This window comes from Heloderma suspectum, chromosome 1 (genome assembly GCF_057233095.1).
Source record: "Heloderma suspectum isolate Gila_16-S chromosome 1, 16-S_ref, whole genome shotgun sequence".
In the NCBI taxonomy this organism is placed as follows: Eukaryota; Metazoa; Chordata; class Lepidosauria; order Squamata; family Helodermatidae; genus Heloderma; species Heloderma suspectum.
Window position 1 is genome coordinate 337,681,483 of NC_139458.1, and position 26,761 is coordinate 337,708,243.

General features: G+C 44.3%; 1 protein-coding gene across 1 annotated transcript in view; it reads right to left on the reverse strand.

The window, feature by feature from the left end:
* SGK1 (serum/glucocorticoid regulated kinase 1) overlaps window positions 1-26,761 on the reverse strand; it is a 96,195-nt gene that overhangs the window by 45,477 nt on the left and 23,957 nt on the right. Inside the window, exon 2 of the mRNA XM_084827586.1 lies at window positions 6,851-7,066. Within this exon, the coding sequence (XP_084683712.1) occupies window positions 6,851-7,066 (216 nt within the window). The remainder of the gene's footprint in view (window positions 1-6,850; window positions 7,067-26,761) is intronic.

Genomic DNA, 26,761 nt, shown 5'->3' on the forward strand with positions numbered 1-26,761 from the left:
CAATTCTGTGTGTCTTTGTGGAACTGTAACCTCAACTCAGTAGAGATAAGATTAAAAGAAGCCAGCTGTTGCTTATTTGCTATCTAGGGCTCAAAGAGAGGTGAGTAAAAAGCCCTTGACCTTGCTAACAATATTGACTCAGTTCAGTTGAACTTCTGATTCAACCTTGAATGTGTGTTCAAACTAGGGTTGGCGGAGAATTTCTCCCCGAAACTTCGGGGGGCCAAGCGCCAATGTGTTCGGCCCCCCGAAAAAGTTTCGGGGAGAAATTCTCTGCACCCCCCCGCCCCCGCGCCCCCCCCTGGGACGGGACTTACCTCTCCCGAGTGTCCCTCCCGGCAGCGGGTCCCGGTGGCGGTTCGTCAGGGGCGGGGGCAGCAGCCGATCTTTCGACCGCCTGCCGCCGCCGCCATTCCAATAAAAGTAAATTAAAAAAAAACGCCCCCGTGATAGGCTACATGACGATTAACGTAGCCTATCACGGCTAGATTTGCAAAGTCAGCCGTGATAGGCTATGTAAATCATCACGTAGCCTATCACGAGTGACTTAAAAAAAAAAAAGCACGTACGGCTAATGGCGGCCCTCATAGGGAGCCGCCATTCACGTTCCTTATTTGGTCGCTGTAGTCTACATAAAGATTTACATAGACTACAGCGACCAAATAAGGAACGCGAATGGCGGCTCCCTATGGGGGCCGCCATTTGCGTACGCGCTTTTTTTTTTTTAAGTCACCTGTGATAGGCTACATGATGATTTACGTAGCCTATCACAGCTGACTTTGCAAATCTAGCCGTGATAGGCTACGTTAATCGTCACGTAGCCTATCACGGGGGCGTTTTTTTTTTTAACTTTTAATTTCGCGAGGCGCCTCCTCCCCGGCCTGAATTTCGGCCAGGCGAGGCGGGAAGCCTCCCCCCCGGCCTGAACTTCGGGGGGAGAGCAGCGAAGCACCTCCCCCCCACCGTGAAAAGCTGTGAGACCAGGTAAGTGACTTTCGTGCACCCCTAGTTCAAACCAGAGACTGAAATGGATATACAGTACTAGATCTAGGAGATGCTATGCCAGAACAATAGCTTTGTAAATGAGCTCTCACTCAAGAGCAGGATAAAAACCTCACTTCAGAAGGACCCTTCTCACTTCAGAAGGGTAAATGATATTAGATTGCATCCTAGGTCAGTACAAAAATATGCTCATTTAGGACCCTGCCCCATTACACATCCCTAGAGGCATATACATGGGCAGCCCTAGATTCCACTGACATCACATTAGTAAATATTTATATCAACAGTCAGTCTAATTGTTGAGAAGTTGCTATTTAGGAATTAGCCCAAAGCTATGGCTGCCAAACTGAATTTTCCATTTCAGAATGTTGGCTCGCCAACTTCAGTAGCGTTTAGAGACTTTCACTAGCCTGATAAACTGAAAATGTTATGAAGCCAGCTCCTACTGGATTTAAAAATGAAGGACATTGAAAGACCCATGTTCTAGTTGTTTATCTAACAGCGCATTTAGCTATTTAAAAGTCACTTTGGTTACAGAATGGCAGCTTCCGGCTTTGAGCAAATGGTTGACACGTAGGGCACAGTCCATGCTGCCTGGGGTATGCTGGGAATTGTAGGACTTTTTCTGCCTAAACATGCATATGATTGCACCCTTAACCTGTTTACTGAGAGCAGGGAACTACACTGGATAGATGCAGAGCATAGGGAGAAGAGAAAGAGCTATGTGCAAATGTGTAAAATTACAGAGGTGGCCAGATTTCTTGTACTTGAAGGATGTCTGTATTTAATACCATAGTATTGTTCCTCATAGGTTCATAGAGCCAAACTGAACCTTATATCTAAAAGCACAGATAGCTAAAAACATAATCTGGTCATCCTAAACCATCATCACTACATAATTAAGTGCACTGACATGAAAATACCAGATATCCTTTTATCGCCTGTCTATCATTGATAGTTTATTTCTGGTATTAGTTTTTATACATAACTATAAATTGGCCTCTGAGTAGCTATGCATTTTAGTCCTGTCCCAACAGATTCCAGACCTAGGGTTCTCCCTTTTAGAGGTGGGATTTCTTTCGTTCTGTGGAGTAAGTAGTGCTCCTGATCATGCGGACAGTTCTACTCGCATTTAAGTGAACTTGAGTAGAACCCCCATCCCCTCCCCCCCCGGGACTCAACCTGATAACAGGCTGGCAACAGGGAAGCTGGGGACATTGGAGGTGGGGCCAGCGCATTCTGCTGTATATACCCTTTTGGGCTTAATGCCTGAACAGAACTTCAAAGGCAATCATATATACACAGAAGATGGACAATGTACCAGGGTGTCTAAACAGCACAGGTGATTGGTCTTTTGTTAATCTAGTAATGCAGTTGTAGTAAGTCCAGATGAATGTATGTTACAGGGCTGGCCCTACCATTAGACAGAGTGAGGCAGTCACCTCAGGTGATAGAAGCTGGGAGGCGGCAGCAAGGTACTGGAGAAGAGAGCTGAATGCCGTGGATTGCTCTGGGCCCCCTAAGCTAATCTGCTGTCTTCAGGTACAGTAAAGGATGCTGTTCCATTGTCACTATTGAAGAAACAGTCCAGTCAGTTTTTGTACATAGAATAGGAGAGGGCGCCATCTTATTCTTTGCCTCAGTTAGCAAAATGTCTTGGGTCGGCCCTGGTATGTCAGATAGCTTGGGTTCTGGTATTCTGCTCTTACACAGATGCAGATGCACACACACAAACTCTTTGAAAGTTTTCTGGTGGCTGTGGGGGAAATGTCTACTCTGGAGTAGACAATGATTCTCCAATGTCTCAGCCAGAGATCTTTCACCTCACTTGCTACTAGATCTTTCTTTCTTTCTTTCTTTCTTTCTTTCTTTCTTTCTTTCTTTCTTTCTTTCATAATTGAATCTGCCAGGGATTGAACCTGGGACCTTCTACATACAATGTTTGTGCTCTACCACTGAGCTATCATCCTCCCCAATTCTTGGTAGATTGAACACCAACAACATTTTAGCTTGTTACAGTCCATGCAAGAAGAATAATGAAATTTCTAAGCAGAGTTTTAGCTTAGATGGCTTTAGATCCTGTTTAACAGGATTAAACAAAATCATGGAATAGAGGCCTATCAATGGCTATTAGCCATAATAATTAGCTAATAAGGAAAACTCTGATTATTAGATTGTAGGAGAAAACATCAGGAGATGTCTTCTGTCATAATGTGCTGCTTTTGATCTTCTGTTAGAGGCATTTGTCTGTTAAAAGCAGAGGTCCAAAGCCCATGCTAAATGCCAGTGCTTTTAACTGCAGCCTGATGACCTTTTCTTAGGTTGGAGGGTCACTTGGGAGGGGACAATTGAAAAAAAGAAAAACAGCTGGTAGGGAAAGGATGAAGTATCCCCGCTCTCTGCAGCTGCTTCGCTCTCAATAGCCTCAACCTGAAGTGGCTTTTTGACCTAGAAAAAAAATGCCATCCGGTTACAGTAAGTTAAATTTGTGTGTAATGTGCTCAACTACATTTTGGATCTGCAACATGCCCTCTGATGTCATTTTGGACCTGCAACATGCCCTTTGTTTTTCTTGCAAGTGAATCAGTTGCCCAAGGAATGTGCTTCCTAGTTGCCATTGGTCCAGCTTGTCTGAAGTCTGGGATGTCATAGTACAGCCCTCCCCAACCTGGTGCCCTCCAGATGTTTTGGACTACAACTCCCAGTGCTCCTGACCATTGGCCATGCTGGCTGGGGCTAATGGAAGTTGAAGTCCAAACCATCTGAAGAGCACCATGTTGGGGAAGGCTGCCATATAGAGCCTTTGGCCCATATAGCTGGCAGTAATGAAGGAACATTTGATCCCACATTCCATAGGCAACTATTGGCTAAACTAAAGAAAATACTGGTATGCATTTATGCCAACTACTTTCGAATGACACCGTCACTGTGTGAATAAGTGGGACAAAACTAGACTGAAATCCTAACTTACTGGAGAGTAAACTGCATTGAACACAGTGGGAATTATTTCCTCATAAGAATGCATAAGATTGCGCTATTGAAGTATTTTTACAGAAAGGAACAGATTTCCTTAGCTGTTGATAAGGTAAGAGAAGTTTTGAATCTATCAGGAAAACATGTAGAGTTTATATGACTGAACTATTTTGGTAAATTAACCTCAAAGAAATATCATGAGTTTGCCTCCCCCCATTCTTCTGAGCATTACTTTAAATTGTTACACTTTTACGAATTACATTGAGTGAGAAAGCAAGCAAGCAAATAAACAAACATGACAGTAATCTCTGCCTGAGGAAGTCTTACTGAAGGACTTATACATTTTCATGCTAATTCAAGACTTGAACAGCCAGTTTTGAGAGAGCGAGAGCGCGCGAGAGAGAGCGCCAGCCACATTCAGCTGAAAGCAAAACTGGTCTCCAAACTTGTTTTGTGAACTCTTTCAAAACTAGGTTATGTAGTTGCCCCCGTTACATAATGTGTCCTTGGGTTTGTTTTGAAAGTAAGCTCATTAGCATGGCGTGATGCAGCACTCAGTTTAATTGGCAATGTTCACATGAAGTAAAAGTTAAATAAAAAAGGAACATTAAAATCATCATCACCACCCTTTTGCCTGTTAGAGGGATGTGGCTGCATAGATACCTCCCATGTTCCCAGTTCAGCAATTTAGGACTAAACTAAACCAGCAAAAGCAAAGGTGATGCGACATGTCATAGAAGACTCTCACGGTGGCTTTACTCACAGATTCATTGGTCCTATGACCACTCCTGTCCACATAGTGTACGGCAGATAGATTGGAGGCTAGGGTTGTTTGAAACATTAGCGCTCTGTGGTTGATAGCTGAGACCGGCTTTGCTGACAGAGCATATCTGAACCCTGCAAGACTGCCTGTGCAAACACTGCCCCGAAACGTTCATTCATACGTTTGGTTCAAACGTATACATTGCCTTATGGCACATCCAGGACTTTCCAGAGAGTGTAATATGCACTTAATATATGCTTATTAGTAATGTGTGCAAATATTCACATGCAGCAATGACAGAAACAGGCCATCCCTACGATGCCTTCACTGAATGTTCTATGAATAGCCTCATTCTGTCAGTCTTTATGCTATTGCATTGGTACAGCAACTGTGGTAACCTGCCCGCCTCAAATTCATTTTTGCTGGCACTGCAGATCTTAAGGAGATTAAGGCCCTCTTCATATACACATGCAGCAGCATGGGAGCTATTTCCCCATGATATAATCCCATGCCACTGGGGAGTGTGCATGAGTATTCCAGCCATATGGGCAGGACTGGTTGCTTAGCCTTCTCAGCCAATTGGACTCTTCCAACCCAAGCCCTTCACACATACGTTACATATGTACACACTCACACTGGGGTTGACTGTGTGGGTTCTTTCCATCTGATCAGAATTCTCCCTTCCTGCAAGGTGCTGATTAGGGGTGAAACAGCCATGCCACTAGCTGCACCCACACAGTTACTTCACTGAGTCCACACACACCCCTGTTGTGCAGGACTGGGTCTTCGGGCAGTGGCTCTCATGCCTCTGGATGAGTACAGAGCCTCCTGCAATCCCCCAATGTGTCTGACTGCAACTCCTATCAATCCCCATCCAGCATGGTCATTGGCCATGCTAGCTGGGGATGATGGGAGTTGTAGTCCAAGACTTCTGGAGGGCAGCAGGTTGCGTGCAGCTGCTTTAAAGTCTAAATACTAGTCCCTGGATGTCAAGGCTCTCTCCTCAGCCCTGCCTGATGCTGATATTCCATGAGCGAATCCTATGCGCTTTCAACACTGGGTTTACACACACGGTTGTCCTACGTGTACGCATACACACAAGAGTGTGTGTATGCGCATCCAAACTGTGGCAAATTAGAAAGTGTCATTTCTTCTTTGTACCTCCTTCTGCTGACTAAACATCTCTTTGCTGCCTTCAGCCATGGGAAAGGGGGCTGAGAAGAAAATTGCATTCGGCTAAATCTTTTCCATATGGATGTGCAAACATAATGAAAATCAGTTCTTGAGGCCCTTTCATGTAGCTTGCACAAGAATGCCTAAGATTTACAGCTGGCATAATAATTGACATAAGCATCTTTTATTTCTTTAATTATTTTGTTAAAAGTTAATATTTGGGGGGAAAGTAATCATTGGAGCCCAGCTTCTGCAGAATAATTATATTTCATTAGAGCCAATATTTTTATTCAGCTCTTGCTCTTCTCCTTCCATGGCACCATTGCTATTGTCAGGCACCTCCCTCTACCCCTCGAAAAACAAAAAGCACAACATAACAAAATCTGGAGATTTGTCAGCCCAGCTCAGCTTGACAGCTTCTTCACAATGTGGCTTTTGCTGTGTGGGAAACATGGATTTGTTTGGAATCCAAAATCTGCAATTCAGAAGCAGGCACATTTTTCAATCACCTGGCTGTGTGATTTATGTAATGCCTTTGGTCATGCACTGGAGATCTATGCATGGTGCATAACAAGAGTGTTGAACCTCAGGCCTGAGGGCCAAATACTGGGGTCCCAATGCGGCCCTCTGAAGTTCTCCAGATGGCCATGCCTCCTTCTCCTGGCCCCCTTTCTCCCCTAGCCACCCATCATCTGGTTCTTTCCCATTTGCTTGTTTTTCTCTCCATTCTAAAAGGCTGAGATGCCTCTCCAAGGCTTAGTTACTGTCAGTAAGAGCTTTAAGCACAAATATCCTGGTGTTTTGGCCCATTTTGCCTACAGTCCTGCCCACCACTGGAATGCGGCCCCCAACAGCTTCTCCAAAATTGAATTTGGCCCTTGGGCTGAAAAAGGTTCAACATCCCTGGTGTAAATACATGCAAAGAAGAGCCTTGCTTACGTTGCAGCTTCTGTGGCCTTCCCAGGAACATGATTCTGGGTCATGTGGGACAATCCCTCTCTGAAAAGTGTGGTCACTGAAGCACATCTGGCATAATGGAGCCTCAATGTCAGGCTCCCCTTGAGGTATATGCATCACAGTGGATCCCGGGTATTTGAGGCTGGTTGTCTGATGTTTTTCCATGCTAACCATAGGGCTCTTGATCCATCTTCGTACCTGTCAGCATAAAACAGATTCTCAGTTGACACCTGTCTTGTGCATTTCTAAATTTCATTTAAAACATATGTGGATCATCAGATAGTTGTGATGAGCAACATTTGGACTTGGCTTCAGAGAAAATGTAAAATCAACAGCTGGAAAGTCAAGTTGAAATGAGGGAAAGGGAGAGTAAGTCCTCCCAACACTGGGCTTTACCAAAGTCTCATATATTCAGACCAGGCATTTTTGGACGTGTTAAATATCATGTATCGTATTTGGGTTTGACACATTTTATTCTCATTCTGCTCACAAAATAACAACTTTCATGTTCAATTGCACATGTCCATGTTCAGGTCCCTATTTCTTTCCATTATGTTGGACCACCACTCTTGGCAGTGCTGATGCTTGGATCTGAACAGCCTTCTCCAACCTGGTGCCCTCCAGTTGTGTTGGACTGCAATTCCCATCATTCCCAGCCTGCATTCTTTTGGGACCTATAAATCACTCCGCCAATGTTTAAACTGGCTTAATCCCACTGGGTAGGACATCCAATGCTTTATTTTTCCCCAGAGGGGCCAGTAATTGATCACTGAGGCAATGAAATGGTGTACTGACTCCGCCAAACTGCAATCTAGATTAAATATGCATTTGCATTTGCCTGTTTTTGTTTAAATAACAGCAGGCCCGGGGGTGGGGGTGGGGGTGGGGGTGGCTCTGATCAAGATCAGGACCACAGTATGGGTGGTGTGATAGTAACCCTTTCCAGCCACACGGTGGTCAGGATTAAAATGGCTACCCACCCCCCTTCTCCTGCCATTTGCCCCAGAAGTGCTAGGATGGGAACTGATCCTGCACGTGCCGAGTTTCTGGGGTAAGGGCTGGGATTTTGCTCTCTCTAAGAGCTCATTTGTTTTGTCCCATAGAACTCATTGGAACTAAGGACTGATACTGCCCTACGTGTATAGCTCTTCCCAGCATCCTGCTGAATAGGACTACTTGTGAGCAAGGGCTTGAGGACAGGTGGCAAAAGCTGTGACACAGAGCCTGCCTACACAAGATTCATATGCATGTAGTGCTCATGGTTTCTGTTGTATGTTCAGAAGACCTGATTCAAAAGACCTTCTCAACTGAAACATCAAATTTATTTTACCCCCTGCCCTCCTGAACATTTAAAAAAGACAGTGTGCAGTTGGATGTGTCTGTAAATTGGGACCAATCTTAAGCTATCTCACAGAGTCTCTGAGCTGATGAATGAGAGAAGCACTTGATTCGTTTCAGCAACACAGGATGGCGTGACCCCATGCAACTTCCTGTACTGCACATGGTGTAAGTTGAAGCGTTTTGTTTGTACCTAGTATAGGTAGGCTTGTGATCTGAAAGAGGAAATTAACCGTTTCATGAATCATTATGCCTATTCTATCAGCCATGAGAGTACAGCTGGCAACTGGTTGCCAAGGATGCATGGTAAACAAATACTATGAAGCACAGGTTCCGCTGGTGACTCTGACGAGTTGCTAAGTCCAAATTTTTGGTGTGGTGCTGGTCTTTTGGAAATCACATAAACATACCTCTCTATGGACACAAAACAAATAAACGGACTCAACCTCCAGTAGCATACAGTGTGTCTGTCATTTTCAAGGCTTTCTCTGTGGGTTTTTTTCTCCCCCTCCAGGACTACTAGTTTTTGTTGATTAGTTTAAAACTGGACTCCTTTGATGTTGCATTGAGACCTCAGTCCTTTTGTGTCCTTTCTCCTTTGTGAGCCCAGAGCTCTTGCAGATGGGTACATGACTCACATAATATCTGTGCTTTTCCAATAAAGCACAGGATTTAAAACACACACACACACACACACACACACGGGGCAGAAGGCCAAGTTAAATCATTTTTCCATGATGCAAAACCCAAATGTGGTTTTGATCTATCTTCTTCTGTTTTTACAATCCCTACATTCCTTAATAGGGTACAAAGTCTGTTTTTCACTGCTCTCTTGATGCTTGGAGTGGGGTGGGGATTGCATTCAGGCTGGGCTTGCTTTTTGTTTTTTTTAATTTACTTTTGGTTCAAGAACTGGACTTTGATTTTTTAAAAAAAACTTTGGCAGGCTTTCATGGCATGTATTTAGCCAAAGATAATGGAGTCTATGATTGTTAAGATAATTATGAAGGGTAAAATCATAAATGTATGTGTTTGCCCTATTTACCAAGGCTTGGTATCTTGATAAAAAATATTTACTTGGATGAACATGCACACTTTATTTTCCAACCCAGTCATGTTCTCAAAGGCATTGAATTATGTGTATGGATGTCTCTTCGGTTTTTCAGTGATGAGTGCATCTAAGCTTTATTAAAACTGAATCTCAACATGATGGAAACTTTCTCCTGATGACATTTACTAGCCATACTCTCATACGTTTCCACTATGGCTTTTAGGATCTATTTGAAGATGTGAATTATTGGAATCAGAGTTTTCCAGACTTGGCCATCAGAAGTCTAGCCAAGCCAAGAAAAACCATGTATGTGAGGTCATTCCCTGCTTCAGCATAACTGCTTCCCAAGGCCCAGCAACTAGATTAGCTTTCTTCAACTTGGTGCCCTCCAGATGTTTTAGACTACAACTCCCAGCATTTCTGGCCATTGGCCATACTGGATGGGGCTGCTGGGAGCTGAAGTCCAAAACACCTGGAGGGCACCAAGTTGGGGAAGGCTGAACTAGACTGAGTCTGCTCCTGGCTTACTACCAAATCTCACAGAAACCAGTATAGGGTGAGCCAGAGAATAGCGCCTTGCTTCCTTAAGTAATAAAGCTGGGGTGCCAGTGGTGATCTAGTGGGCAATAGAAGCAGCTGGCAGGGGACTCATGGGGCTGAAGGAAGGGAAACAAATACTTGTATAAACAAGCAAACAAAATGTAATGCTTGATGTCAGCACCCAGCACACTTGGGCAGCTGCAGGTAAGGTGGACATGTGTCCTCTTTTACAGAGGACAGTCCTCTATTTTGAAGGCTTCCTGTTTGAAGGGCTGTCCAGTCCAAGACCAGTTTAAAGATAAAGAAGCATCAGAAGGGGGAGCTGGGCCTTGAAGTAGCCCATCAACAGCAGCTGGAGAGAGACTGAGGATGTACATAGGTCACCTGGACATAGCCTTCTACACTATATCAAGATGCATTCCTATTTAAATAATAATAATTATTATTATTATTATTATTATTTCTAAATTTGCATCTATACACAAAAACAGCATATGCAAATTTTATGGAAATAGGTACCTTTTTTCTGGCAATTCACAAGTAGCCACCCTATGAGAGGGCTAACACCTGCTACTCTGCCCCTGTCTGGCATTGGCATCACCAGCTGCTGCAGCTTCAGCCTCCTGACAGCATTGCAGCCCCCCCCCCCACACACACAGTTGACACTAGGCATTGCATTTTGGGAAATATGAGCTAGCACTGCCTACACTACTCAACCGGCTCCCATTCAAAAGGACAGCTGGCACCCCACACTGCTGAGTAAGACTGTCTGTGGGGTGGGCAGGGGTAAGTGATGCAGTATTCAATTAACTTCATCTGATTCTTAGAAAAAGGAAATTAGCCCCTGAGTTCTCCTGCAGGGTTCAAACCACCTCTATTCCCAGAAGATAGGCCTCTCACTCCAAGAATCAATCAGCATTAGTCACCACTGACTGAATCGGATGTCTCCTCATAAACATGTCATTATTTCTGTTTAAAAATGGATTTATTCATTATTTTTAGCCAATGAAGCAACAATAGAGAGATAAAATTACCATTGCCATCTTTATTGCAACTGGATGGATTAAGAAGGCCAACATGAATGGGAAACTTAATGACCTGAGGAAACATGTGCAAACACGCTTGGTTCCAAAACTCTGAAGAAACCTACTTCATATCCAGGTGATGTAGATTTGCCCACCCTACTGCTGGAATCAACAAAACCCGATTTGATAGTGTTTGGTTAGGCGTGGGTCAGGTCCACATGTGTTCAGCCAAGCTCTATGTGGTTTGTTAGTTTAGTAGATGTAGTTTAGGTTTCAGTTCTGTGAGCCACTCCAAATGAACCCCATAACCCACAAAAGGGTTCTTAAGGTCAATTCACTTGAGGCTGAATTTGGCCAAATGTTCTTGGAAGCTGAGGCAACTTTTGAAGTTCTTGCATTTAAGACAGCAGAGATAATGAGTACTTGGTATGCTCCTTTCAGCTTTCAGAAATGAAATCTACCTTGTACTATAGTTATCTTAAACAATTCAGCAAAAACATGTGCCTATTATCATTGGAACACTCAGTGGGAAAAGGGGATATAATTTAACGTTGAGATTTGTCCAAAAGCATTTAAAAAATGTAGACAAGGTTCAAGCAGTACTGACTGTTCCCCCCCCTTCTGCGTCAGTGCCAAGAGCTGAGGTTGGAGGTATGCTTAATCCAAATTTGAGAACACTTAACTGCTACTTTACTACTGAAGTGATCACTGCAAGTATTCTTACTGCATCAGCCTATTGGAAAACAAAAACAACAACAGGCTGATTCTTATAAGAGACCTCATGGTGGCCATGAGAAAGGTGGAACTCAATTTCCTGTAAGAAAGTCCTAGCAACATCTGCTTTTGCTGACGTTGAACTAATCTGTCATACTGAAGATGTAAGCTGAGTGGAACTATGAAGAAGGTTTTGGTTTGAGGTAAAGCAGGCGCTGGAGAATATTTCCGCTTGCAACTCAACCCATACTTGGCTGTCCTATGACAAAGCAAGGCCAGGCACTACTGGTGGCAAAAGTCTAAGGAAGCAGAGGTAGATGCTCTACCTCTCCTTTCTTAGACTTCTGCCACCAGTCAAGTCTGACCTTGCCAAGACTCAGGGACCAGGCACCTGACACAGCAGCTTCGTGATACTACAGCCAGTGTGGGTTGAGTCACAAGCAGTTGTGAATGCAACGTATCAAAATTAACATAGTAATCTTTGGTCACAGGGACATAATAAGATATGGCAAGGGAGAGTGGATCAAGCAGATCAAAGTGTCAGGTAGGCTGACAATGAAGGCCTGAAGACTGTCTGGCTGTCTTCCCTTAGTGGCTTTCCTTGGTCATGGGTTGCTCAGAAGGAAGAACAGCACTGGGCTTTGGAGGTTATACCACAATAAGTTGATGGTGGTTGATTCCTCATGTCCACCTAACTCCATGGTTAGGATGGTTGTAACCTACGTTTTCTGCTGGCTGGCCTGAATTGTTGTTGTTGTTCAGTCGTTCAGTAGTGTCCGACTCTTCGTGACCCCATGGACCATAGCACGCCAGGCCTTCCTGTCCTGCACTGTCTCCCGGAGCGTGCTCAAGTCCATATTCATTGCATCAGTGATGCTATCTAGCCATGTCATCCTCTGCCGTCCCCTTCTCCTTTTGCCTTCAGTCTTTCCCAGCATCAGGGTCTTTTCCAGAGAGTTTTCTCTTCGCATTAGGTGGCCAAAATATTTGCGCTTCAGCTTCAGTATCTGTCCTTCCAATGAGCACTCAGGGTTGATTTCCTTTAGGATTGACTGATTTGACCTCCTTGCAGTCCAGGGGACTCGTAAGAGTCTTCTCCAGCACCACAGTTCGAAAGCATCAATTCTTTGGCGCTCAGCCTTCCGTATAATCCAGCTCTCACAGCCATACGTTACTACTGGGAAAACCATAGCTTTGATTAGATGGACCTTTGTCAGCAAGGTGATGTCTCTGCTTCTTACTATGCTGTCTAGGTTTGCCACAGCTTTCCTCCCAAGGAGCAAGCGTCTTTTAATTTCATGGCTACAGTCACCATCTGCGGTGATCTTGGAACCCAAGAAAATAAAATCTGTTACTGCTCCCATTTCTTCCCCTTCCATATGCCAGGAAGTGATGGGGCCAGATGCCATGATCTTCGTTTTTTTAATGATGAGTTTCAAACCAGCTTTTGCACTCTACTCTTTCACCCTCAACAAGAGGCTCTTGAGATCCTCTTCGCTTTCTGCCATTAGGGTGGTATCGTCTGCGTATCTGAGGTTGTTGATAATTCTCCCGGCAATCTTAATTCCAACCTGTGATTCATCCACCCTGGCGTTTCTCATGATGTACTCTGCATATAAGTTAAATAAGCAGGGCGACAATATGCAGCCTGGTCGTACTCCTTTCCCAATTTTGAACTAATTGGTTGTTCCATGTCTGGTTCTTACTTTTGCTTCTTGACCCTCGTACAGGTTTCTCAGGAGACAGGTAAGGTGGTCTGGTACCCCCATCTCTTTCAGAATTTGCCACAGTTTGTTGTGATCCACACAGTCAAAGGCTTTATTGTAGTCAATGAAGCAGAAATAGACGTTTTTCTGGAATTCTCTTGCTTTCTCCATGATCCAGCGAATGTTGGCGATTTGATCTCTAGTTCCTCTGCCTCTTCGAAACCCAGCTTGTACTTCTGGTAGTTCTCGGTTCGCATACTGCTGAAGCCTAGCTTGTAGGATTTTGAGCATAACCTTGCTGGCATGTGAAATGAGTGCAATTGTACGGTAGTTTGAACACTATTTGGCGTTGCCCTTCTTTGGAATTGGAATGTAAACTGACCTTTTCCAGTCTTGTGGCCACTGTAGAGTGTTCCAAATTTGTTGGCATATTGAGTGCAGCACTTTAACAGCATCATCTTTTAGGATTTTAAATAGCTCAGCTGGAATACTGTCAGCTCCGCTAGCTTTGTTGTTAGTAATGCTTCCTAAGGCCCACTTGACTTCACTCTCGAGGATGTCCGGCTCAAGTTCAGTGACCGCACTATCATGGCTATCAGGGACATTCAGATCTTTCCTGTATAGTCCTTCTGTGTATTCTTTCCGCCTCTTCTTAATCTCATCTGCTTCTGTTAGGTCCCTGCCTTCTTTGTCCTTTATCATGCCCGTCTTCGCACAAAACGTTCCCTTGATATCTCCGATTTTCTTGAAGAGATCTCTAGGCTTTCCCATTCTGTTGTTTTCCTCGATTTCTTTGCATTGTTCATTTAAGAAGGCCTTCTTGTCTCTCCTTGCTATTCTCTGGAAGTCTGCATTCAATTGGATATATCTTCCCCTTTCTCCCTTGCTTTTCACTTCCCTTCTTTCCTCAGCTACTTGTAAAGCCTCATCAGACAGCCACTTGGCTTTCTTGCATTTCTTTTTCTTGGGGATGGATTGAGTTGCTGCCTCCTGAACAATGTTACGGACCTCCATCCATAGTTCCTCAGGCACTCTGTCTATCAGGTCTAATCCCTTAAATGTATTCGTCACCACCACTGTATATTCATAAGGGATATGATTTAGGTCATACCTGAATGGTTTAGTGGTTTTCCCTACGTTCTTCAATTTAAGCTGAAATTTTGTGTTAAGAAGCTCATGATCTGAGCCACAGTCAGCTCCAGGTCTTGTTTTCACTGACTGTATAGAGCTTCTCCCCTTCATGGATCACTGCCTTGTTGTGGTGAAGGGGCTTGCGTAACTCAGTGAAGCCATAAGCTATGCCGTGCAGGGCCACCCAAGACGGACAGGTCATGGCAGAGAGTTCTGACAAAATGTGGTCCACTGGAGAAGGAAATGGCAACCCACTCCAGTATTCTTGCCAAGAAAACCCCATGGAATGTATCACAAGGCTAAAAGATATGACGCCGGAAGATGAGCCCCTCAGGTCGGAAGGTGTCCAATATGCTACTGGGGAAGAGCAGAGGGAATTTCCAAGTAGCGCCAGAAAGAGTGAAGCGTCTGGGCCAAACCCGAAAGGACACTCAGCTGTGGATGTGTCTGGCGGTGAAAAGAAAATCCGATGCTGTAAAGAACAATATTGTTTAGGAACCTGGAATGTCAGATCAATGAATCAAGGTAAGCTGGAGGTGGTCAAACATGAGATGGCAAGATTGAACATCGACATCTTGGGAATCAGCGAACTAAAATGGACAGGCATGGGCGAATTTAATTCAGGTGACCATCATATCTACTATTGTGGGCAAGAATCCCTTAGAAGAAATGGAGTAGCACTCATAGTCAACAAAAGGGTGGGAAAAGCAGTACTGGGGTACAATCTTAAAAATGATAGAATGATCTCAGTACGAATCCAAGGCAAACCATTCAACATCACAGTAATTCAAGTCTATGCCCCAACCACTGAGGCCGAAGAAGCTGAGGTTGATCGGTTCTATGAAGACCTACAATACCTTCTAGAACTAACACCAAAAAAAGATGTCCTCTTCATCATAGGGGATTGGAATGCTAAAGTAGGAAGTCAAGAAATCACCGGGATAACAGGCAGGCATGGCCTTGGTGTACAAAATGAAGCAGGACAAAAGCTAATAGAGTTTTGCCAAGAGAACATGCTGATCATAGCAAACACTCTTTTCCAACAGCACAAGAGGCGACTCTACACATGGACGTCACCAGATGGTCAATATTGAAATCAGATTGATTATGTCCTTTGCAGCCAAAGATGGAGAAGCTCCATACAGTCAGTAAAAACAAGACCTGGAGCTGACTGTGGCTCAGATCATGAGCTGCTTCTTGCAAAATTTCGGCTTAAATTGAAGAACGTCGGGAAAACCACTAAAACGTTCAGGTATGACCTAAATCATATCCCTGATGAATATACAGTGGAGGTGAGGAATAGATTTCAGGGATTAGACCTGATAGACAGAGTGCCTGAGGAACTATGGACGGAGGTCCGTAACATTGTTCAGGAGGCAGCAACGAAATCCGTCCCAAAGAAAAAGAAATGCAAGAAAGCCAAGTGGCTGTCTGATGAGGCTTTACAAGTAGCTCACGAAAGAAGGGAAGCGAAAAGCAAGGGAGAAAGGGGAAGATATACCCAACTGAATGCAGAGTTCCAGAGAATAGCAAGGAGAGACAAGAAGGCCTTCTTAAATGAACAATGCAAAGAAATCGAGGAAAACAACAGAATGGGAAAGACTAGAGATCTCTTCAAGAAAACTGGAGATCTCAAGGGAACGTTTTGTGCAAAGACGGGCATGATAAAGGACAAAGAAGGCAGGGAGCTAACAGAAGCAGATGAGATTAAGAAGAGGTGGCAAGAATACACAGAAGGACTATACAGGAAAGATTTGAATGTCCCTGATAGCCATGATAGTGCGGTCACTGAACTTGAGCCGGACATCCTCGAGAGTGAAGTCAAGTGGGCCTTAGGAAGCATTAGTAACAACAAAGCTAGCGGAGATGACAGTATTCCAGCCGAGCTATTTAAAATCCTAAAAGATGATGCTGTTAAAGTGCTGCATTCAATATGCCAACAAATCTGGAACACTCAAGTGGCCACAAGACTGGAAAAGGTCAGTTTACATTCCAATTCCAAAGAAGGGCAACGCCAAAGAGTGTTCAAACTACCGTACAATTGCGCTCATTTCACATGCCAGCAAGGTGATGCTCAAAATCCTACAAGCTAGGCTTCAGCAGTATGCGAACCGAGAACTACCGGAAGTACAAGCTGGGTTTAGAAGAGGCAGAGGAACTAGAGATCAAATCGCCAACATTCGCTGCATCATGGAGAAAGCAAGAGAATTCCAGAAAAACGTCTATTTCTGCTTCATTGACTACGCTAAAGCCTTTGATTGTGTGGATCACAACAAACTGTGGCAAATTCTTAAAGTGATGGGAGTACCAGACCACCTTACCTGTCTCCTGAGAAACCTGTACGAGGGTCAAGAAGGAACAGTAAGAACCAGACATGGAACAACCGATTGGTTCAAAATTGGGAAAGGAGTACGACAAGGCTGCATATTGTCACCCTGCTTATTTAACTTATATGCAGAGTACATCATGAGAAACTCCGGGTTGGATGAATCAGAGATCGGAATTAAGATTGCCGGGAGAATTATCAACAACCTCCGATATGCAGACGATACCACCCTAATGGCAGAAAGCGAAGAGGATCTCAAGAGCCTCTTGTTGAGGGTGAAAGAGGAGAGTGCAAAAGCTGGTTTGAAACTCAACATTAAAAAAACTAAGATCATGTCATCTGGCCCTATCACTTCCTGGCATATAGAAGGGGAAGAAATGGAAGCAGTGACAGATTTTACTTTCTTGGGCTCCAAGATCACCGCAGACGGTGACTGTAGCCATGAAATTAAAAGACGCTTGCTCCTTGGGAGGAAAGCTATGGCAAACCTAGACAGCATAGTAAGAAGCAGAGACATCACCTTGCCGACAAAGGTCCGTCTAATCAAAGCTATGGTTTTCCCAGTAGTAATGTATGGCTGTGAGAGCTGGACTATAAGGAAGGCTGAGCGCCGAAGAATTGATGCTTTCGAACTGTGGTGCTGGAGAAGACTCTTACGAGTCCCCTGGACTGCAAGGAGGTCAAATCAGTCCATCCTAAAGGAAGTCAACCCTGAGTGCTCATTGGAAGGACAGATAATGAAGCTGAAGCTCCAATATTTTGGCCACCTAATGCGAAGAGAAAACTCCCTGGAAAAGACCCTGATGCTGGGAAAGACTGAAGGCAAAAGGAGAAGGGGACGGCAGAGGATAAGATGGCTAGATAGCATCACGGATGCAATGAATATGAACTTGAGCACGCTCCGGGAGAGAGCGCAGGACACGAAGGCCTGGCGTGCTATGGTCCATGGGGTCACGAAGAGTCGGACATGACTGAACGACTGAACAACAACAACAACAACATAGAGCTTCTCCATCTTTGGCTGCAAAGGACATAATCAATCTGATTTTGATATTGACCATCTGTTGATGTCCATGTGTAGAGTCGCCTCTTGTGCTGTTGGAAAAGAGTGTTTGCTATGATCAGCGTGTTCTCTTGGCAAAACTCTATTAGCCTTTGTCCTGCTTCAGTTTGTACACCAAGGCCATGCTTGCCTGTTATCCCGGTGATTTCTTGACTTCCTACTTTAGCATTCCAATCCCCTATGATGAAGAGGACATTTTTTTTTGGTGTGAGTTCTAGAAGGTGTTGTAGGTCTTCATAGAACCCATCAGCCTCAGCTTCTTTGGCCTCAGTGGTTGGGGCATAGACTTGAATTACTGTGATGTTGAATGATTTGCCTTGGATTCGTACTGAGATCATTCTACCATTTTTAAGATTGTACCCCAGTACTGCTTTTCCCACCCTTTTGTTGACTGTGAGTGCTACTCCATTTCTTCTAAGGGATTCTTGCCCACAGTAGTAGATATGATGGTCACCTGAATTAAATTCGCCCATGCTTGTCCATTTTAGTTCGCTGATTCCCAAGATGTCAATGTTCAATCTTGCCATCTCATGTTTGACCACCTCCAGCTTACCTTGATTCATTGATCTGACATTCCAGGTTCCTAAACAATATTGTTCTTTACAGCATCAGATTTTCATTTCACTACAAGACACATCCACAGCTGAGTGTCCTTTCGGCTTTGGCCCAGCCGCTTCACTCTTTCTGGCGCTACTTGGAAATACCCTCAGATTGTGGAAACTGAACTAGCGGGACCATTGCTCTGTCTGATCTAGCTGTTGTTTTCCTGTGACCACAATGCACTTTACTGTGCAATCCTAGGCATGTCTACTCAACTCAGAAGTAAGTCCCATTGAGTTCAGTGGGTGATTGGGATATAGGATTGAAGCCTATGGAAGCACTCACCGAGGCATAAGTCTCATTGAATTCAGTGGGGCTGACTTTTGAGGAGACACACAAAGATGGCACTGTATGTTAATACTAAGGAAGAGGGCTCATACAGAATATATATAGCAGAGCATCATTTTAGATCTTTAAAAATCTTTTTAACTTCAGCACCCTGGAATACTGTGGTTTGGATCCAGACTTACTTAAAAGAGACCCACTGAAATCAATGGGCTTAAGTTAGTCAACGCAGGTCCCATCTATTTCAGTGGGCCTACTCTCAGTACAACTATGTATGGATTGGATCATGTATATTTTGTTAACTGAACTTCGAGAGGAAGTTCAACAAACTATGATGGTGATGATGATGGTGATGATGTATTCTTCTGTACTTAACAATTCTTATCTCACTTACCTTCACAACAACTCTGAGGGTGGTCAGATCCACCTAGGCTGCATATAGATGGGCAGACCTTCAGCAGTGCCACAGGGCAAAGATAGCCACTGCCCTTGAGACACATGTACAACCTTTTAATCTGGACTTGGACCTAGGGAGAGTCTATTCTTGGCAGAAGGTACAGATTGGCTGGTGCATGTGTCAGTTACAAAACTAACTTCCTCCCCTCCCTAAACAGTTTTTTAAGTGTTTAAAAACATTGTAAAAACATTTTTCTTCAAAAAAGAAGCAAAAAACGTGATGAATAAATGTTTGATTGGATTAATATGATCGGGAGGAGGAGAGGAGAAGGCAGTGGCAAGTGAAGCATGGGAAAGACAGGTGAACAGGAAGAGGCAATCAGAATTCCACGTCAGCGATAAGGATAGCATTAGGCAGCCTGGTGCCCCCCACATATTTTGGACTGCAATTCCCATCAGCCCCAGCCAGCATGGGCAATGATCAGGGATAATGGAAGTTGTCCAAAACATCTGGAGGGGACTAGGTTGCCTACCTCTGGGATAGATTAGAACTTGAGCAGACATGTTTCTGTTCCCCCTTGTGCATGCATCCAGATAACAACTGAATGGTGCAATTGTTTTTTTAAAGAGTTTAACTTCTTTGAGAGAAGGCCTTGTTCTCCTCCTCCTCCTCCTCCTCCTCCTCCTCCTCTCTCTCTCTCTCTCTCTCTCTCTCTCCTTCTCTCTTTTTACTGTTGCTTCCAGTAAAAAACAAACACACCTGTCTCTAGGCTTAGCTGTAAAATGTGTGATTTGTCTTCCAACCCTAGGAATGTTATATCAGAGAACTAGTAGACGCATGGGACTTTGAGGACAAAAGGTTGTTCAGGTGCAAGGAAATGGGGTGGGGGGAGGAGGTCAAAATTTTATCACCACAGGACTCCATCAAACTCAGAGGCATTTGTATGTTTTCCCTCATCGACACCCAAATGTGCTTGAAGAATTTAGCCTTTTTTTAAAAATATGAAAACTGAGATTACTTAAAAATGAAAATGAAAGCTAACCTTCCACTGTAGAAAGCCAGATTGCGGTGACTGTTGGCACAACCCCAGGCATGCAAATACTCCTGGCTGCCGTGCTCAAGACAGTTTCATAACCACTTCCAATTTGTTTTCCTGGCCATCAAGAATTCCTAGAACCACTTTCGTGATGCCTCTGGGAACACCAGTGTCAAGTTGACTTGGAGGCTCTAAAAACTCTCATTGCTGATTCATGTTTCTGTTTGTCTCACCCCATTTATTTTCATCGCTCTCAATCATCCACTTCTTACTCTACGCACCATTCCCAACATGAATATGCATTTCCCCTCCAGACAGTAACTAATAGCTCATTTGTGATCTAGGCCTGCTAATGCATCTGTGTATTCTTTGTCTCAGTGATATCAAATGTTTTCTCCCAGCCCTTTTAGTCTAGTTCAGTACATCCGATCCGTTCTCTCCTTCCTGTGGCATTATCTAATCGCACCTCCAGCCATTTTTTGCAAATGTAAGGTGCGCATTGTATGCCATGCCCATGGAAACAATCTCCCTGACACCTTGAGGGTAACTGTCAGGAAATCCACATTAAATTACTATGAAAAAGATTGACCAAATGAAAGATACATTGTCCAAGCTGTGTACAGCTGGCTAATTAAACGGGCTGATTAATGCCCACAAGATGGCGGTTTATGTTGCTTCTCCCTGAAATTTTATTCTGATTTGCCCCACTGGAAAAGCAACAATGTGAGAAAACAAGTTTGCCAGATAACAACAACAGGAGACTGCTTCATTCCAAACTGTACAACATGTCATTTTGCTTAATAGTCACATACTATTTTAGAGAGAAAATGAATCACCAAAGTAGTTTGCTTACTCTCAGAAATAATCTCAGAGCATGCCACCCTCAAATTGCATGACACTAAATAGTAGAGGTCATTGTATCTCTTTTGGCCTTGAGTTGAGACTGAATTAATGCAATGTTTCTCATATGATTTTTGGCTCCCTCTCCCACTCCTCAACCCAGTACTAGCTGTCTGTTCCACAGGTGAAAGGGCAGGGAACCTTGTCTGCAGTCATCCCCGTGTAGCCTGCTGCCATATGTGAGGTTCTGTGAATTGAGCCACTAATCCAATGTTGGCTTTAACAGAGGAAAGGGAACCATGGTGTAGTGGTTAAATTGCCAGACTAGATGTGGGGAGATCCCGTTTCAAATCCCCAAGACTCACTAAGGGTGCTTTAAGATGAAGCATTGATCACACCATTGCTCTACCCCATTCATGGAATTTTATGGTGGTGGTAATGGTGTCCAGACATCGTTGCCTTCCACTTGTAGCCATCTTGTGTTTTCCCACCACTTCCCCCATATTTTTTCTTACAGTGGAAAAATATATTAAGTAAGAAAGGACGGAACTGCTGCACAATGTTAGCTCTAGGGACCTCTCCATCCGGAAGCACCCTGAGTGATCTTGGGCCAGTCACTATTTCTCAACCTAACCAACCTAACAAGGCTGTTGTGAGGATAAACGGGTGGGAGAGGACCATGTATGTTGTCTTGAGCACCTTGGAGAAAGCTGGGCTATCAGTGTAATAAATAACTCTCTGACCCACTCCTAGCACCACAACCAGAGGAATATCATTAGAAAAAGCAGCAAACCTTCCAGAACAATCTTCTTCCTAACTCAGGTTAGAATCGTGTTAAGTGAGCAGGAGAGTAGTCGCTCCCACCAATCTGTGGCCAAACAATGGTCCTCTGCCAGGAAGGATTCAACCCACCCACATCTTTGGTTGGTGGGAAGAGCAAGGCTCCACAGTTGCAGTGCTCACACTCTTCCTCTCTCCCTGAAACATGGAGCCCTCTTCCAAGTGTCCTGTACTCTCAAAGCTGGCCCTACCATTAGGCAGAATGAGGCAACCATCTCAGGTGGCAGAGTGTGTTGGCGAGGTGTTAGATGACAGAACTGAGTGCATGCACCACATGGCTTCCCTACGCCCCCTAAGCCAGCCTGCTGGAGGATCCTGTCCCATCCATTGGTGTAGTGGTGCAGGGGCATCCCCATAGCCATGCCCAGTGTCCAAAAATGTTGGCAGCTGTGTTGATCCATATCAACAAAACAGTTCTACTGGTTTTCATCACCACAAGGAGCAGGTCTTTTGTAAAGCTCGTTAGTCTTAATTGCATGTTCAAGTCCAAGCCACCCCCAAAAACTTGCCAACAAGGAAAAATATATCTTTACTGGGAAAATTCATCCTCCCCTCCTCCCCCGCACACACATTTATTGGGAGGACTGTGGCTAAACTCAGAGGAAAGGGAAAATTTTGAGAAGTGCAGAGTGGCACATGACATGAGGTCAACATCCTCGCTAAGCAAAAAGTGCAGGCACTGCATCCCTGTGAGCATTGAATAAGATCAGTGGAGGCTGGTGGCTCCAATGTCAGTGAGGCGGTGAAGCTGCTCCAGGTTTCAGTCAGAACTCTACAGGAGCTAACCAAGGTGTGGGGCCTTGGATGGCTCCTTTAGAATTTGGACAGATTCTGACTGTGTTGTATAGGTGGTAGGAATGACTGCAAGAATCAGCAGGCCTCAAACACAACCGTTCTCTATTCAGCACACACAGAAGTGAGGGCTTAGTAGAAACTCCAACCACCGTTGCTGCTCCTGATTCTACAGGAGCTGCCAAGGTTAAAAAAAATAAATAACTAACCCACAGTACCCCGTAGAATACATAACAGACTGAAACCCAGAGTGGATTCACGGTTCCACTAACATCAGACCCACCAACCTCTACTAAGAGGGACTTGTCCTCTACAGCGGGACTTGTCCTTCACCTCAGGCAGCAAAATATCTTGAACCAGCCCTGCTTGCTTATGCAGACTGAAGCAGATGTGTGTGTGTGTGTGTGTGTGTGTGTACGTACGTAGGCCCCATCTACCAAGGGATCCGTTCAGCCTCCATGCCAGCAGCCCTGCATGTTCCTCTAGGTGAAAGCAAGGGGGTAACTGATATTCCAAATTGTTTTCAAGATATTCACTTTTAAGCACATGAATGATATTAAGATACTTAAGTATTTCAAGGAAGGAAGAGTGAATTTTCTAAGTAAAAGTATGTTGATGGTGTTAGGCTTAACTGTTTGCTGAGGTGGGAAGTCCTACTTTTGTGTAAGGCAGTGTGGTATGGTGCTTAGAAAAGGGGTAGGCACCCTGGTGCCTCCCAGATATTTTGGACTGCAACTCACATCAGCCCCAGCCAGCATGACCAATGGTCCAAAACATCAAGTTGCCTATGTCTGGCTTAGAGTGTCTGACTAGGCGTCACTCAAATCCTGTTCTGCCGTGAAGGCAAGCTAACTAACCTACTTCAGAGGGTTGTTGTGAAGATAAGATTGGGGAGAGAAGAACCGGGTGCATTACCCTGAATAAAAATGTCATTATTAATAACAATAGATGCAATATAGCCATTTGTCTTTGAAGTACCACTGGAATCATAAACCTCCTTCCTGAACTGCTTACTTGCCAGAAGTGCCTTATTTTTTCACATCCTTCTCCAAGTGAAGATAAGAGGACTCTTGTCTAAGCAAATGAATAAATAAAGATCAAGCAAGAATAGAGAAGGTGGGGGGAGGCGATGGCTCAATCTTAGGCAACAGCATGCTTGTTTCAATTGAATCATGGTCTGTTTTGATGCACTACACAACTCTCTCTGTATGCACTGGGTGTATGGGAAGCCAAACACTGTACTGTACATAACAGAAGTATAATCTCTTCCTGAAAGGAGCTTTAAAAATGCATTTGTGCTAGATACAATGCAGGCATAATGAGCAAATCCCGTGTCATCCTAAGCATTCCACTGACAGCTTAATCCTCGTTTTTATATAACGGCAGTGTAACAGGCCATAAGCCAGGCCTGCACGACTCGTGACCCACCAAGCTGAATAGAGCCATGTATGGCAGCTCATTGAGGGCTCAGTATAACTTCCATTTTGCTGCCTACCAACAAGGACTGGAAAAGCCAGGGGAATGTAAGTGCCCCTTCCCTGGGCACCACCCCTTCTCCTCAACCATCAATTGTTTGGTGGTTTCCTGGCTTTTGTGTAGTTTTCCCCCATTCTAAAAGGTTGAAATGTACCTCCTGAGGCTTAGTTGCTGGCAGGAAGAGCTTCAAGCAAAAATATGCTAGTATTTTTTTATATTTTGGCCTCATCTTCTTTTGCTTCTGGCCCTTTTACCTTTGGCCCCACCCACCACTAGCACGAGGCCCCCAAGACCTTCTTTGAAATGGAATTTGGCCCTCGGGATTAAAAAGGTTCTGCACCCCTGGGTTAAGGCTTAAGTAATCTGCATTCAGTAGTCCTGAACATGCACTCTTGCTTAAAGACCTAAGCAAGGTCCACCTAGTCCAACATTCCCCCAACCAGGCACCCTTCAGATGCATTGAACTACAACTCCTAACGTCCCCAGCCAACATGCCCACTGGACTGCTGAGAGAAAGGCTGAACTCTACCCAAGATCCTCACAATACAAAAGAGTTTGTTAGCAGGCAAATGACTAAGTGATTCCTCAGCATTCCATGTGGTTCCATGCTCTCACCTATAAAACTAAAAAAAGAAAAAAAAATCCCCTTGAAAAAAAATTAGCAACAGGCACAGAGACACCCAAACCCAATATCTGCTAACTTCAATTCACAGCGCCATCACACAGACAGTGGCATATTTTTTTTTCTATCTGAGACATTTATACTACAACATATCTTCCCAGGCTGGAATTTTTCCAAGCATATGGTTACAAACTGCAACAAATATATTGCCCAGAGTTTGGGTGTTGCTGCTTTTAAAATAAAAATCAAATAGATTTGCAAAACCCTACTAGAACCACTGCAATAAAATCCTTGTTCTGGAAACTGAAGATGAAGTAAAGCTACCAACAGTGATTTATTAGCTGGAATCTCAGGTCTGTAGCCTCCCGCATCTGCTGTCTTAGCATTGGGAAGTCTATGTCTGAGGTGACTTGTTTTGACTTTCTTACTTTACCTGCCCAGGGTTTTTTTTAATATGTGTGAAAGAATTTCAAAGCCTTTTCTGGTAAACAATCTCTCCCCCCAACCCCAAACCCTGGCATGCCGACAGGGTACAGCTTTAATGAGACTAAAAATATGTATTACATAACAGAGGACTCTCATCTTTAGAGGCCTCCAGGTAGCAAATCATCTAGGATTTCATGTTGCCATCTATATGGCCTCATGCTTGTTTGACAGCATTTTAACTTTGGGTCAGTGTGACTTAGGCAGAACAAAATGGCCCAAGTTTTCTTAAAATCTACATGATTTTCTGAAAGAAGAGCACTGACAGTGCATTGGGGCTAATAACAGATGCCACATAACATACAATTTTGCAAGTGCACACATGAATGCAATTAAAAAGCACACCAGGAAGGAGTTATCTTCATGGACATGCCACCAGGCCACTGCCTGAGGCCGGTTTTGTCTGTTAAGATTTCTCAACATGACAGGAGTTGCTCCTTCACAAATCACTCCCATAATATATTGAAAGGTTTATCTGCATTTCCGCCCTGGAAGCAGCACATTCAAATGGGGATATTGGTTTATTTTACTTGTGGCGTGTCTATATGTTTGGGGGATGGGGTGGGAAGTGTCCTACTTTACAGAGCTAACATGGAGGCAGTGGTAAGGGGAAGGGGTGATTTGTGCACTGTGGGAAGAGGAAGAGGTGGGGGGGCACCAAAGGAAGGGGATGCGAGGTGGCAGCGGGAAGGGGTGGGTTGTCAGGTGGCGGCAGCAGCACGTATGCTTTCACACCTCAGGTGACAGGAGAGCTTGCGCCAGGCCTGTTCTCTAAAATAGAACTTGGCCCTCAGGCTGGAAGTGGTGCTGCAGTCCTGCTTTATTTGAAGGGCTGTCTGGTCCAAGTCTGGTTTAAAGATAAAGAACCATAAGGAGGGAGAGCCCAGGGCCTTGAAGCTGCCCATCCATAGCACCTGGACAGTAGACCGAGGAGCAGGCACACAGCTCATTGGCTCACAGTCTTCCCCCTGTGGGGAGTCTTCCCTCACCATGGCGAGACGTATTGCATTTCTACTTCAATGGTAGTCATTATTTCTAAATGTGCAAGCTTGGATATAAACTTGCATATGCAAACTTGTGCAAATCTATGTCCTCGTTTGTCCTCTTTTTTGGTGGTGCATTTCCTCTTTTTGGATGATGTATGAGTGGGCACCTATATACAATGTACCACCGGTAGGAATTTGTCCAGCTTCTCAGTGATCTGCTGTTGATGGAGGTCATGAGGTAGATATACAGACCAAGGGTGTAATCCCATTCATGTTTACAAGTCCTACAACTCCCAGCATTCCCCAGCCAGCCATGCTGGCTAGGACTTTTTTGTGCCTCAACATGCATAAGATTATGCCCTAAGGCTGCAATCCTATACCAAGTGATCCATTGGAACTCAGTAGGATTTACTTCTAAGTAGACATGTATAGGATTTCACTCTTAATGACTAGCCCCCATTCAACTAAATGGACTCTGAATGACCCACATTATTTCATTGTCTGCTGCAGGCAATACAGATTATGTGTGGTCCTAAATCACAGAAATATCGCAGGTGGAACGAGGATGAGTAGCTCCATCACTCCTAGGAAGGTAACATTGTTTTAGATCTTAATTTTATTGCATTTTAAAAAATGGTAGTC